Raw genomic sequence first — 13,029 nt, 5'->3', positions numbered from 1 at the left:
TACACTGTTGCTGGTAATAAATGTTTAGTAAAACAAAGACAGAGTCTTAAGGCATGTGCGCCAAAAATTCACGGTTGAAATGTTGATATCTATGTCAGGCATTAAGATTTTTTTTTTTATTTGTATAAATTATTGTTTTATTATTGTTGAAGCCATTTAATTGTACACTCTGTTCTTGTAGACTCTGAGCAGCTATAGAACGGAGGCTCCATCCTGTGCAGCATGTGTGTATGTAAATGTAGAAGTAACTTCGTTAGACTGTAAGATCCACATCCGCACAGTCTGCGTCATGCTGCCTGGGGAACAACTGGCTATATAAGAGCTCAGAGCCTGCAAGCAGAAAGGAGGTTATCAAATGGCTTCAACAGCTGATTACAGAAGTTCTTCACTTCTCACCCAAACATCAAAACTTTTTAAGTCATGTTTTTGTTTTAAGGTTGAAAACTAGCCAGTTGGTTCTTTTAAATAGGTTCTTTTAGACCGCACAGTTCTTTATATAACCAATTCAATGACAGAGACTATTTATGCTGAAGGTTATTATACATGACTAGAGCGCCCTCTGGTGGCCCATTACAGCTTCTTGGTGTTTCTGCCCTTTCAAATAGTTTGATATTTTCTTCAAACCTTTGGGACTATGTCAAAATGGTCCATATTAATTTGTTTAATTCACACCACACTCGTCAACGATGTGACCCTTTGTGTCTCCTTTAAGGTTTCTCTGGATTTGTGGGAAAATTTGAAAATTTGCAAAGAGGGACAACGGGAGTGGCTGAAACAGAAGCTGAAAAACTCTCATTATATCATTGTTGTGTGTTCCAAGGGGCTGAAGTATTTTGTGGAGAAGAAGAAGAGGAAGCATAAAGGGTCCGCTATTGAGTCTGGAAAAGGAGAGATCTTTGCAAGCGCCATGTCTATGATCACTGAGAAGCTGAGCAAAGCCCAAGACAGCTCGGACGACTTAAGCAAATTCATCACCGTTTACTTTGATTACTCCAGTGAAAATGACATTCCTGGGGTTCTAGATGTGACTAAGAAATACAAACTCATGGATCATCTTCCTCAGCTCTACTACCACCTGTATTCCAAGGAGCTTAGTCTTCAGGACCATGATCAGTACCCAACCAACATCAGCAAGCGCAACTATTTCCGGAGCAAAGCAGGGCGCGCGCTGTATGTAGCTATTTGTAACATGCACCAGTATATTGACCAGGAACCGGATTGGTTCGAGAAGGAACATGTTCTATCCCACTCCCCGACTCTGCACTTCCAGGAACCGGTGATGGAAAAGTTTGACTCCGGCTTGGTCCTGAACGATGTCACGGGGAAGCAGGCAACGGAACACGATTCCGCGGTAATAGCCGTTGTGGTGGCACCGGCGGACTGTCAGTCGCCAACTCAAAGCAGCGATATTGGGGATGAGACGGAAACACCGAACACCCATATTGAGTGTTGCGTTCTCCAGCCAGTGCTGCATTCTGTAAAGGTTGTCAATCAGACGGACATGCCTCGGGACTCGGGAATATACGACTCTTCTGTCCCATCTTCTGAGCTGTCATTACCTTTAATGGACGGACTATTGACTGACCAAGTAGAAACTTCTTCTATTGCAGAGAGCGTTTCTTCATCCTCGGGGTTAGGTAAGACCCAATAATTATTATATTGCAGTTATTCTACTCCTAAACAGGGTCTTTATCGTTGATTGACTCCCATTTGCCCAGTTGGGTGCATAATATCAGGTCAACTAGGGATTATTTCATCGGATCCCCTGTGAAGGCACCAACAACACATGTCCTGTTTGTGCAGCCTGACAACAGAGCCGATGTCCTAATAGCGGTACTGAAGATATTTACATTATTAGAGGACTGCTAGGCACCTCACCAACATTCACACCCAATTCTATAATTTTACAGAATAAAGAGAGCAACCAAAATTATTTTTAAATTTAGCTCCCGTGCTTCCGAGTAATTGTTGTCCTCTTTGTGACTTCTCTCACAGTCCCCTTATTTGCACAGAGAAATTTTTGAGGAGCAACCTTTTCTCAGCAACATCTGTGTATTTGGATGTGGCTTCCACCTTCTGATTAAATCAACAGTGCACGCAGGAACATCTGAGTACTTGGATATTGTCTTGTCCCGTTTTTCTAATTTATACATTTCATAATTCATTTTCCGAGCTGTCCTTCATATAAACAGCCTGAATAATGATCCCGTACCCATGGAGTTTTTATATGGAAAATATGTTTGTTATTTCATGAATCACTGGTGGAGGCAAATTTTGTCCTCATTTGGCAATTGTTTTCACTGTGTAAACTTTGAGCCTCCACAACACAGGGTGTAAATACTTACGCAAACAGAATATTTCAGTTTTATTTTCTTGATCTTTTGATAACATAAAACAATGTCACATTAAACTAATTTTGCGTTTTTATGCTCTGAAATAAAGATCCAACGGAGAACAAAAATTCAGTGTAGGGTGTGTTCACAGTAAAAGGAGAGAACTGATCATGGGTCTGAATAAATTTGCAAGCACCCCTGTATGTAGGCATTTCAGGAGCTTGTCAGAACTGAAGATGTTAGATGGCAGGGAAACCTTTTCGTATGCCGTTAGGATTACAGAACAAAATCCCTTGATGAGGCTGTTTATTGAATACATGTAATTGCAAATGTTATGATACAGGAACGTTTACATACATTTAGGGAATTTTACAATATTCCATTTCACATAGGACTAACTGGAATTTTAAATGCAATAGCCTCTTAGTAGATATTTTAACATGATTGACACTTGTAACATTACATTGTTTGTTCCGAGGGTATACGGTAAACATTGCGACAGCTATAGACAGTGTTGCGGACATTAACCCCTGATGGCCAAAGACCTTAAATGTTGAAGCTGAAAGTACCATACATGTTGTTCTGGAGGTAGAGCTTGGAGTTACTTATAGGTCCCCCGTCGCATCCAGCTCTGTCTAGGGTGAGCTTTTTTTAGATGACCTATTTTAACCATTTGTTTCTCTTCGCAGGGGAGGAAGAGCCGACCGTGCCAAAATCCGTTGTGTACAGTGTGTGCAAAGCCGATCTTCATTGCCACATTCACCCTGATGAGCTTCAAACAATTGCACCTTTGTAGTTTTATTGGTTAACCCATTCTGTGCCAAAGGAGGGGCTAGCCCCGCTGGCAGTGAAGGAGTTAATATGCATTGCCACTTTAGCAAACAGGTTTTGTGAATAGTCACCAGATCACTGCGGACCCTGAATCTACTTGAATATATGAAAGACAAATAGAAATTGCCCCCCTCCCCCTTTTTCCTACCCGAGTCTGGGACTTCTGGGCCAGTGAACAAGGGGGGGAAAAAGAAAAGAAAAAAGAGGGCTTAAATAATAACCTTCACCGCAGGACGTTGGGTGTTTGATGGGTTAATCTGGTGGCCAAAAGTTTGGTCTCAAAATGGTTAGTGTTGTGGACAGTTTGTTATTTTTTATTTTATGTTGTTTTGTAGAGTTAGGACGCACCACCGTTGTTTGAGCCAAGAAAATGTCTTTGCCCCAGGCCGGAAAATGAGATGTCTTGCCCGAAACTCTACCCCATCCTAAATTCTCCAAACTGTTGGGTCTGAAAGTTGTCTGTTATTCGCCCAAAAAATTGAAGCAGCTTAAGGACGGCCAGAAGGGTCAATTTAGACACAGTGACAGCTGACGGGCAAATAGGCCTCAACCATATGGTGTTTCACATGTTTATATACTGGAACATAATTATCTATGACTGCACGATCACCATTGGAGTACAACTGATGGTATCGAGTTTCTTTAGGTACAGACACTGCTTTTTCTGCGGTGGAATGGAGGTACTGTCCCACCTTGTTCTCACATTACACAGGAAACCAACTCTGCCAGCACCAGGAGTTTAAAAATACACATAAAAATGTGTAAATTACTTTTTTAATTGTATCAATAATACATTGAGCCCTATTTAATAACGTGTGCTGGAACCATTTTCTAAACTGTGTTACAAAAATGACAGATAAGCTGGCTGCATACGGCTGGTCCTGCCAGCACGACACGATCACTTCCCAATTTGGTCACACACGTGAGTGGTTAAGATGGACGGAACTGGTCAGTCGGCATATCGCCCGAGTGGTCGGGTCACAATGGGTTACAGCTTAGTTGCCTGCTCTCCCGGATGTCCAGGAGACTCCCGTACTTCTAGGAGTTCTCCCAAACTCCTGCGAGAGCAGTGTAACCTCCCGTATCCGGCCCACTGCGGCAAAGTGCATTGCGCAGTGAGGTGGCGGGGGGTAAATGACGCAAATCCTGTGGCCCTAAAAATGTTAGGTTGCAGTATATTTGTGCCCCAAAATCCTCTGTGGTCCGATGCGTCAGTGCAATGTGTCACTGCTGCTGCACAGGTTCACACATATAGTTTATATTTATTCAAATGCATTTTCCATTGAGAAGTCCCTTGACGGAGGCATGCAAGAGGCATTGTCAGCAGAGGAGCTCTTGAAACAATATTAGGTAAAAACACTAAAGGAGTATATTTACTAAACTGCGGATTTGAAAAACGAGATGTTGCCTATAGCAACCAATCACATTCTAATAATCATTTATTTAGTACATTCTACAAAATGACAGCTAGAATGTGATTGGTTGCTATAGGCAACATCTCCACTTTTTCAAACCCGCAGTTTAGTAAATATACCCCTGAGTGATTAAAACACATGGACCTGGCAGTATATTATGGCTGTCCAATAAGGCTCAATCATATCACAAATATAAGTTCTTGGGGCAACTTGTGGAATGTTTGTAAATATAATTTATAAAAAAAAAAGTCTGTTCTTGCAGAGTACATACACCTTAATAATTTAAACATCTTATCATACTATTGCGACAACAATACATTAGACTAGAACAGAAATAGAATTGTTCATTATGAAAGAGTGTCATTCACAAATGCAGAAATGAAACTTTGAAGTCAAATAAGGACTTCTTTCCAAAAGCGTACACATTGTAAGGATCTAAAGCTCCCCCGTTATGTACAGATAGTTCAGTTAACACAATAGCTGCCTCTACTAAGAGTCATGATAATGCAATCTATCAATTCACTGGGAGGCGTTAACATCACAGTGACACATTGCCTGTAGGTAGGTGCTGTGTGCAGTTTAAAGTTCATTGGGGGTGGGGAGGGGGGGGGGGGGTTATGGTTTTTGTGGGGATTTTTTGGGAGACAGGCTCAATGTAGAAATATTTAATTTCAAAGCATCACACCTGCCCTCTAGTGTTCATACTGAGAAATGCAGCTGTTCATGTACCAGAAAACAATTTATACCTGTAAGTGTACTACTTGCCTAAACACAGCGGAGATCATTTACAAAGAGCAAATTGCCTGCTGTGCAGTGTAAAAGTCGCTCTGGGCCTGCCCCTGTTGGTGTAAATGCGCCCTAATTTCCGCCAAGAGCGTGGGTTTAGGGAGCAAAATGCCAAAATTCTAAATTAATTTTAGGAGTAAAATAGAAACATTTTATTTTATTGAAAGTAGTGGTACTAACGTGGTAGGAGTTTGGATTTTTGGTGTGATGTCTACCGTTGTACAGAGTGCACTGGGGGATATTTTTCTGCCTCTAAGCTCACCTTGGCGGAGGCTTCAGTTGACATCATTGACTGCCTCATGCCATAGTGACAATTCATAGGCTGAATATTTGTTCAGCCCAGAAATGGCTGCCTCCACTCTGAGTATGTGACAGATGAAGTCTTAACGACTGAAGTGAATGTTTTATGAGCTTTAGAAAGTGACTAATTTAATTCCTTTATGCTGTATTCCAAGGTCACCAGACAATAGGTGTAATGTGTACACTCCCAGTTTTACAGAAATTACTATTCGGTACTTCAGCATTTGTGGAACTACAAGTCCCTCAACCTTTATATGGCAGATCATGCTGGGCTTTGTAGTTCCACAATAGCTAAAGAGCCACAGGTCGTCTATGATTAAATAACTGGTTTAGGCAACCTTTGACTCTTCACATGTTTTTAAGATACATCTCCCAGGATATTCTGCTGGACATCAGAAGCTGATAATCATGTTTGATTAACTCCTAGTTCTGAACATTTAAATGTGGGATTTCAGCAACACCGTCAATTTCAACAATTCCAGTATCACAAATCATCAGTATAATAACATTAAAAAAAATGCCTAGTGGGTGACTTTGGCTCCTGTTTGACAGCTTGAGAGCTCGTTCACACTAGCGTTAATGCCGCTAACTAACGCCTGCAATCCACATTAAAAATAGGACAATTGGATTCTTTTGGGCTCATTTCCATCATTAGAACAGATCATGCTGCCTTCTGCAACGTCTTGTGCATTAAGCCGTGCTACCAGTATAGCCGTTGTATTAGAAAAGTTGTAACGCACATTGGTTTTCATTAATTTTACCGATTTTCCTAGCGAATATGTGTGAACGAGCTCTTAAAGTATTTTTCTTTTCTTCTTTTTATTGCTTTAAATTTGTAAATATTTTAGCTCTATTAAAACAAACTGTAGCAGGTTGTGAAATGTACATTTATTTTATAAATTAGATTGTATCTGGTATGTTAATATTAAAACAATGTTCTATGTCATGGTACCTTTTATACTGTGTAATAAACAAAACTTTTTTTCTTAAATTTTGTTCCTCAATCATTTGATGTGTAAAATGCATCCTAGATGTTTCAACCAGCGACTCTCACAGTTCAGTTACATTTAAATGAATAGAAATATATTCAAAGTAACTCACAAAATATTTAAAGCATGTATGTAACCTTCCATGGAGACACACCTATATACACACACACACACACACACACACACACACACACACACACACACACACACACACACACACACACACACACACACACACACACTAATTTAGTCACAAGCTCTAAGAATTGTTAATAGGTAATTATCTATATTAAAAACAAAGTTAAGGAGAGATCTTATTTTGTCCATTTATCCAGCTTAAGTCTGACAATGAAATGGTTAGTCTGAGGCTTGTTACATTCTCAACCGAATTTCAGTTGTAACTTGATAGGTCCTCTGGCTCTAAAAACTCATTTTTTTCCCACTCTAATTTCATCCTGTTTGGGTTGGTTTTTTTTTCGTCTTGTAACTTTAGCAGCAAAATTACCTGTTTAATAAAGTAATTTTGGATTTGATATTGTAGCTTAAAGGAAAGTCTCATGTAACTGACACTTTGAGACAAAAATGTGTGCCCCTGAATGAAAAATTAGCTTTACCCAGGTGTTCTGGATTTTGAAAGGTGATGCCTTTGTGCGTGCGTGTGTGTGTGTGTGTGTCAGGCTCTTGCAAGCAAGTATAGAGATCAGAGTCCGATGCTGTAGCGACAAGCCTACAGAGACTGGTAAGCCCCAGAAGGGTACAAGCACAAGAATTGTCAAGTTCAAGCAGGTAGTAAGGGCAGGTGGAGTTCAGACATAGTATTCTAAGCTGGGTGGGGGGAGGGCTCTCGTTCGTGAGCTTACCTTGGACGTCTGCGCTTGTCAGGGGTTTATCAGGGATTGGTGCTGCCGTTACGGATTCCTCGGATGTTCCGTTTGCCGATCTCTTTGTTTCTATTTTTAGTTTTGCCGTGGCGCAACCTGTGGATAGAGAAGAGGGAGGGGGAGAGAGAAGAAGAGAGAGAGGGGGGGGGGGGGAAGAGAGAGAGGGAGGATGTATGGGGGTAATGGGGATATGTGTGTGGAGAACACATATTGGGCTGGTACCTTTCAATATACTTATAGGGCTTCTAGTGGTTTATAGCTCTTTTGCCGGTGTAAGTCTATAAGCCCTGTTGTCGGCCCTATTGGCACTGTATATTGTGGTGGTAAGGTACCTCCTGTGAGGGGTGTGGCTATATGTGAATGGGGGGTATTAAAGAGCTCTTATATGGCTAGAGCAGAAAAAAGAGGCAGTATGTTGTGTGATGGCCTCTGGATGTGTATTGTGATGCGATGTTGGTATTAGTTATTGACGTTGAAAGACTATGTGTGGTGGTAAGTGGGGATGGTTAAGTATAAAGTGCGGGTGTTTGGCTTTTGCTTGGGAGCTCTTATAAGAGCATTTAGTAGGTTACAGGCGGTCTTGTGTTCCTGTGGTTTGGGCGCTGCGGTCAGTGGGTTTTGTAGCGTTTACCGAGCGGTGTTGTGGCTGTGGATTTAAACGGGGATGTTTTTTCTTCTTCTGGTAGTCGCTTGTGCAGGACTTCCGGTTTTGGTGGAGCGCAGACTGCGTTCCACTGCGGTCTCTGTTTTCTTCCTAGTTAGCCTTCTTACCCCTTCGTTCCTGGAGCTTTTTGTGAGAAGTGGTTCCAGGGTAGAGGTGAGTATTCAGGTAGTCGCTTCTTGTGGTGTGTAGGGGTCCAACGCGTTTCGTCCTTAGACAAAGCCCTCAATAATAACACCAAATCTTCTTAAATCTCAAACCTGGGGGGAGATTTACTAACCTGCGGTTTGATCAGGGACATTATTAATTCTGATGAAGGGGAAATTTCTTATGGGAGCAACCGGATGTTTCTCATCTGCCATCACAATGCGGTTTGACCTATACTGTAATATATCATATGCGGTTTGAGTTTTTAGCCTCCAAGAAGCAGATTAGTAAATCCTACAGTCTGGGTCTCAAATCCGCACCCAATATGTGGTGGTTTGCAAATTGCACAATAAACCGTCTTTTAGTAAATTTACCCCTCATACTCTCCCTCATGCCTTAGAGCTGCCTCTATCCTGTACCTTGTCTTTATCTCAGACCACCTCTCCTGCCTACAAGTCTTCTCCAATGCCCCTAATCAACTATGGCATGCCTGGCAAACCTGTGGCTCTCTGTGTTGTGAAACTACAATCCCCAACATGCTTTGTCAGTACATAGCCAGCCGATAGTTGGCAGGGCATGCTGGGACTTGTAGTTTCACAACACCTGGAGAGCCACAGGTTGGCCTGGCTTGACCTATGGGATAACGCGCTACTTCAGATCAGGCACTCCTCAACCTTTAAATCTTATACTTTCTGAGACTTCACCTCTTTACTAGAGCTTACTCTACTCATATCTAAACTGCTTCACATACCCTATAGTACACTGGTACTGGTCCCAATCTCCACTCTGAGTCACACTCACTTCTCCTGTCTCAGTGCTGCCCTTTTCCAGCTAGGGTGTAAGCTCTCTCACAAGCGGGGCTCTCCTACCCTGTGTTCTCATGTCTGCATGTATTCTGTCCACCTTGTATGACCCTCTGTATTTCCCCTCTGTATGGTTCTGCAGAGCACCGTACGTGTCTTACAAGTCAATGAAACTCATAATTCAAGAAATCTTTTGTAATCCATGTGAAATGTCTACAAATATCTACATGAAGCACACAATGCCATTGAAAGAATGGGCCATTAACACAAACAGGAAATATTAGTACACCACTGATTAAACCGTTTTCAACCTTTAATGAATATGTACAAAATGCAGTCCCGTAGAGGCCAGTGAAATCATTCAAGTGTGCTGACTTACTGTGAATACACTGAAATAGAGCAAGTAGCATCCAAACAAAATGCGATTATGAACACACAGAATAGGATGGGTTTTATGTTTACATACATTTATATGTGCGGCCCTTGGGTTAAAAACGCAAGTCGGACTCTGCGTTTAACAGAACCAAAGAACGTGAAATACAAACAATCATTGATATTGAATTTTATTATGCTCCGAACAATGTCATTTACTTTACAGTACGTCTTTATGCTGTTGTAACACACAAGTAATGCTAATATATTAATAAATAAATACCTGTAAATAATATCTGTAAACAGAGCATTCTGATGTCATCACTTAAGTGTACTTACAAAACTGTGTGTACAACTTATAACTCGCACTGACTGTAAGTTATTTCAGATATTAGATGTTACCTTGGATGTTACCGTGACCATATCATATCATTATAAAATATATAACTGTGACAATGGCTCAATTAATATCCCAGAAGTTACAGTGTAAATAATGTGGTTTTCTTTTCTTTTATATCTGTGCAGAATTATATGGCAGCTTCTATTAAATAAATACAGGTGAATTGTACAATGTATTCTGCCCTTCAAAACTGCTCTTTATACATGTCCTGTAGCGCCACCTACAGTATGGAACTGATATAGCGAACAAAGACTGTAATAACTGCAAACAAATTCAAATCAAATCTAACTGCACTTCTTTCTTGCAACTTAAAACATGGGCCAGCGATTGCCCCATTTATACAGATTACTGTTGATTTTTACGGGCAATATACTTTGTAATGTTCTGTAATCTTCCGCTGTGTAAATTGTTCTAGATAAAAAGTAGTTTATACCATATTAGTCAGAGTTTAGGTAGCAGTGCCAGCTGTGTTATAACAATCTGTAAGAACTTGCTGGGAGTGCCCAGGTGTTAGCACGGTGAAACCACTTGACCTCTTGGCAAGCGGAGCGTATGATTTATGGGAGGGGACCAAAAGTACAGATTATAGAGAATTGCAATTTAATTAGTTCCTTGCTACATTTTGTGATTACATTTCATTTCTTCGGAACGCTGTGCTTTGAAGAAAACCTTAGAACATGTTTGTATTTATGTACAAGTTTCTTTTTTCACTCTTTTTTTTTTTTTTTGACCATATATGTACAAGTTTCTATACAGTGAAAGGACTTCCATTTAGATTAAACATAACCTTCAAAAGAATAGTTTATATATATATATATATACATATATATATATTTAAATATTTAATTTTAAATGCACCAAGAAAAACAAAATAATCACTTAAAAACAATCTTTAAAATCCTTTTTACGCTGTTGCGTAATAGCATATACTGCACAATTACCTACGTCCCTTTTAAACCTAATCCAATGTCCCAGACTCAGTCACCACTTCACCACTTTGTGGCACCTGACATCCTATTTAGCAGCAGGTAATCCACACTTTTGCATCCTATCTTGGCCCGACTTCCCCATAAAACCGTGTACAAATGCAGAAAAGTATAAAATTTACTTTGCAGATTAACAATTGTGCAGTTTATAAATGAGCCTTATTTTATGTCATCTGGTTTGCAATTGAATTTAATCTGTTTTTATCAGACACACAATCATTTGCTGCCCTCTACAGCACTTAAAACAACAATCCTACATAAAAAAAAACAACTTTAAATAGTAAGTTAAGAACCTTTTAATGATGAATCTGACAGTCAATGGTCTTTCCTTTGGTCCAATACCACAGAAGCACTACAATAACACTGTAGCACAAATTGCTGAAAACAGTTAATGCTGGTTATGATGGAAAGGTGTCAGACTCAGAACACACAGTGCAACAGCTTGCTGCGTAACCGCAGACTGCAGGCTGACCCCTGTCCACCGCTGAAAGTACATCTAATGGGCACATGAGCTCCAGAACTGGACAATGGAACAAGGTAGCCTGGTCTAATCAATTACATTTTATTTTACATCATGTGGATGGTCGGGTGCATGTGTGTGTCGTTTACACCAGGATGCACTATGGAAAGAAGGCAAGACGATGGAGGAAGTGTGATGCTCTGGGTAATGTTCTACTGGGAAGCCTTGGGTCCTAGCATTCATGTGGATGTTACTTTGACACGTACCACCTACCTAAACATTGTTGCAGACCAAGTACACCCCTTCGTGGCAACAGTATTCCCTGATGGTAGTGGCCTCTTTCAGCAGGATAATGCACCCTGCCACACTGCAAGAATTATTCAGGAATGGTTTGAGGAACATGACAAAGAGTTCAAGGTGTTGACTTGGCCTCCAGATTCCAGATCTCATTCCGATCGAGCATCTGTGGGATGAGCTGGTAAAACAAGTCCGAGCCGGGGAGGCCCCATCTCGCAACTTACAGGACTTAAAGGATCTGCTGCTAACGTCTTGGTGCCAGATACCACAGCACTCCTTCAGAGGTCTGGTAAAGTCCATGTCTCGACAAATCAGAGCTGTTTTGGCGACACGAAGTGGACCTGCACAATTTTAGGCAGGTGGTTTAATGTTGTGGCTGATTGGTGTATATTTGTGAATTATTATTATCCTTTACTTACAGAGCAATGACATACTACGCAGTGGTGTACTGTGAGAGAATCATGATACAAACAAATGACATAATGACATGAAACAGAAGGTAAAGCTGGCCCTGCCGAAAGGAGCTTACAACCTAAAAAGTAAGGAACACAGGATACATAGGGTATAAGAATTGTAGCTGTTGGGGGGAGAGTGTGTGGCTACTGTAAGGCAGAAGTATTGTCAGACACCAATATTAAAGCCATAGAATTCCTAAGACAATCCACTGCTGGCAACCATGACTGTCCTTCACCATCTGATCCTCCTTCCTCCTCTGGGTCTATAGAAGGTTGTTACTTTGTGCTGCATCGATGCTCTTGTGGTTAGCTGCTGGTGGGGAAAGTGTGTGTGGATATTGTGAGGCAACAGCACTATCACTCACCAATATTAACTACAGGAGATGTGGTCTGGTTGGAGTGAGGAGAGATGGTGCCAGCTGGACACATGAAATGTGAACTAGTCATTGTAGAAATCTAAAAACAGTATTCTTCTTGAAACCATAACTGTCCTTCACCTTTTATCTTAACTGAACCTCCTTTATTATTATTATTATTATTATTATTATTATTATTATTTATTTATACGGATTCCATAGTGCCTGATACAGAAGCAATTAACATAGATGGGGTAAAACATATAAGTAGCACATATGAGTGAGTAATGCTATGGGGACTCACACAGAGTGCAGCAAAATACATGACAGGACAAACAAGGGAGTCAGACAATAGACAGACGGGGGACAATGGGTAGAGAGGACCCTGCGCGTGAGAGCTTACATTCTAGAGGGAGGGGTGGTGAGAGACAGTAGGAACAACTGGGAGAAATTAGAGATGGCAGACGAGGAAGAGGAGGTGATGGAAAAGATGGTCAAGAGGTGGTAGGATAGGCAAGCTTGAAAAGGTGAGTTTGAGTGAGGGTTTGAAGGAATGA

General features: G+C 40.9%; 1 protein-coding gene across 1 annotated transcript in view; it reads left to right on the top strand.

Moving 5' to 3' along the window:
- The window catches only part of IL17RD (interleukin 17 receptor D), a 60,125-nt gene extending 55,565 nt beyond the window's left edge, over positions 1–4,560 (top strand). Inside the window, exons 12-13 of the mRNA XM_075183264.1 lie at positions 713–1,637; positions 3,023–4,560. Coding sequence (XP_075039365.1) covers positions 713–1,637; positions 3,023–3,129 — 1,032 coding nt within the window. The 3' untranslated portion in view covers positions 3,130–4,560. The remainder of the gene's footprint in view (positions 1–712; positions 1,638–3,022) is intronic.
- The last annotated feature ends 8,469 nt before the right edge of the window (positions 4,561–13,029 follow it).

This window comes from Mixophyes fleayi, chromosome 8 (genome assembly GCF_038048845.1).
Source record: "Mixophyes fleayi isolate aMixFle1 chromosome 8, aMixFle1.hap1, whole genome shotgun sequence".
Classification (NCBI taxonomy): Eukaryota; Metazoa; Chordata; class Amphibia; order Anura; family Limnodynastidae; genus Mixophyes; species Mixophyes fleayi.
Note: the sequence above shows the minus strand (reverse complement) of the source record. Positions and strands in the feature narration are given on the sequence as shown.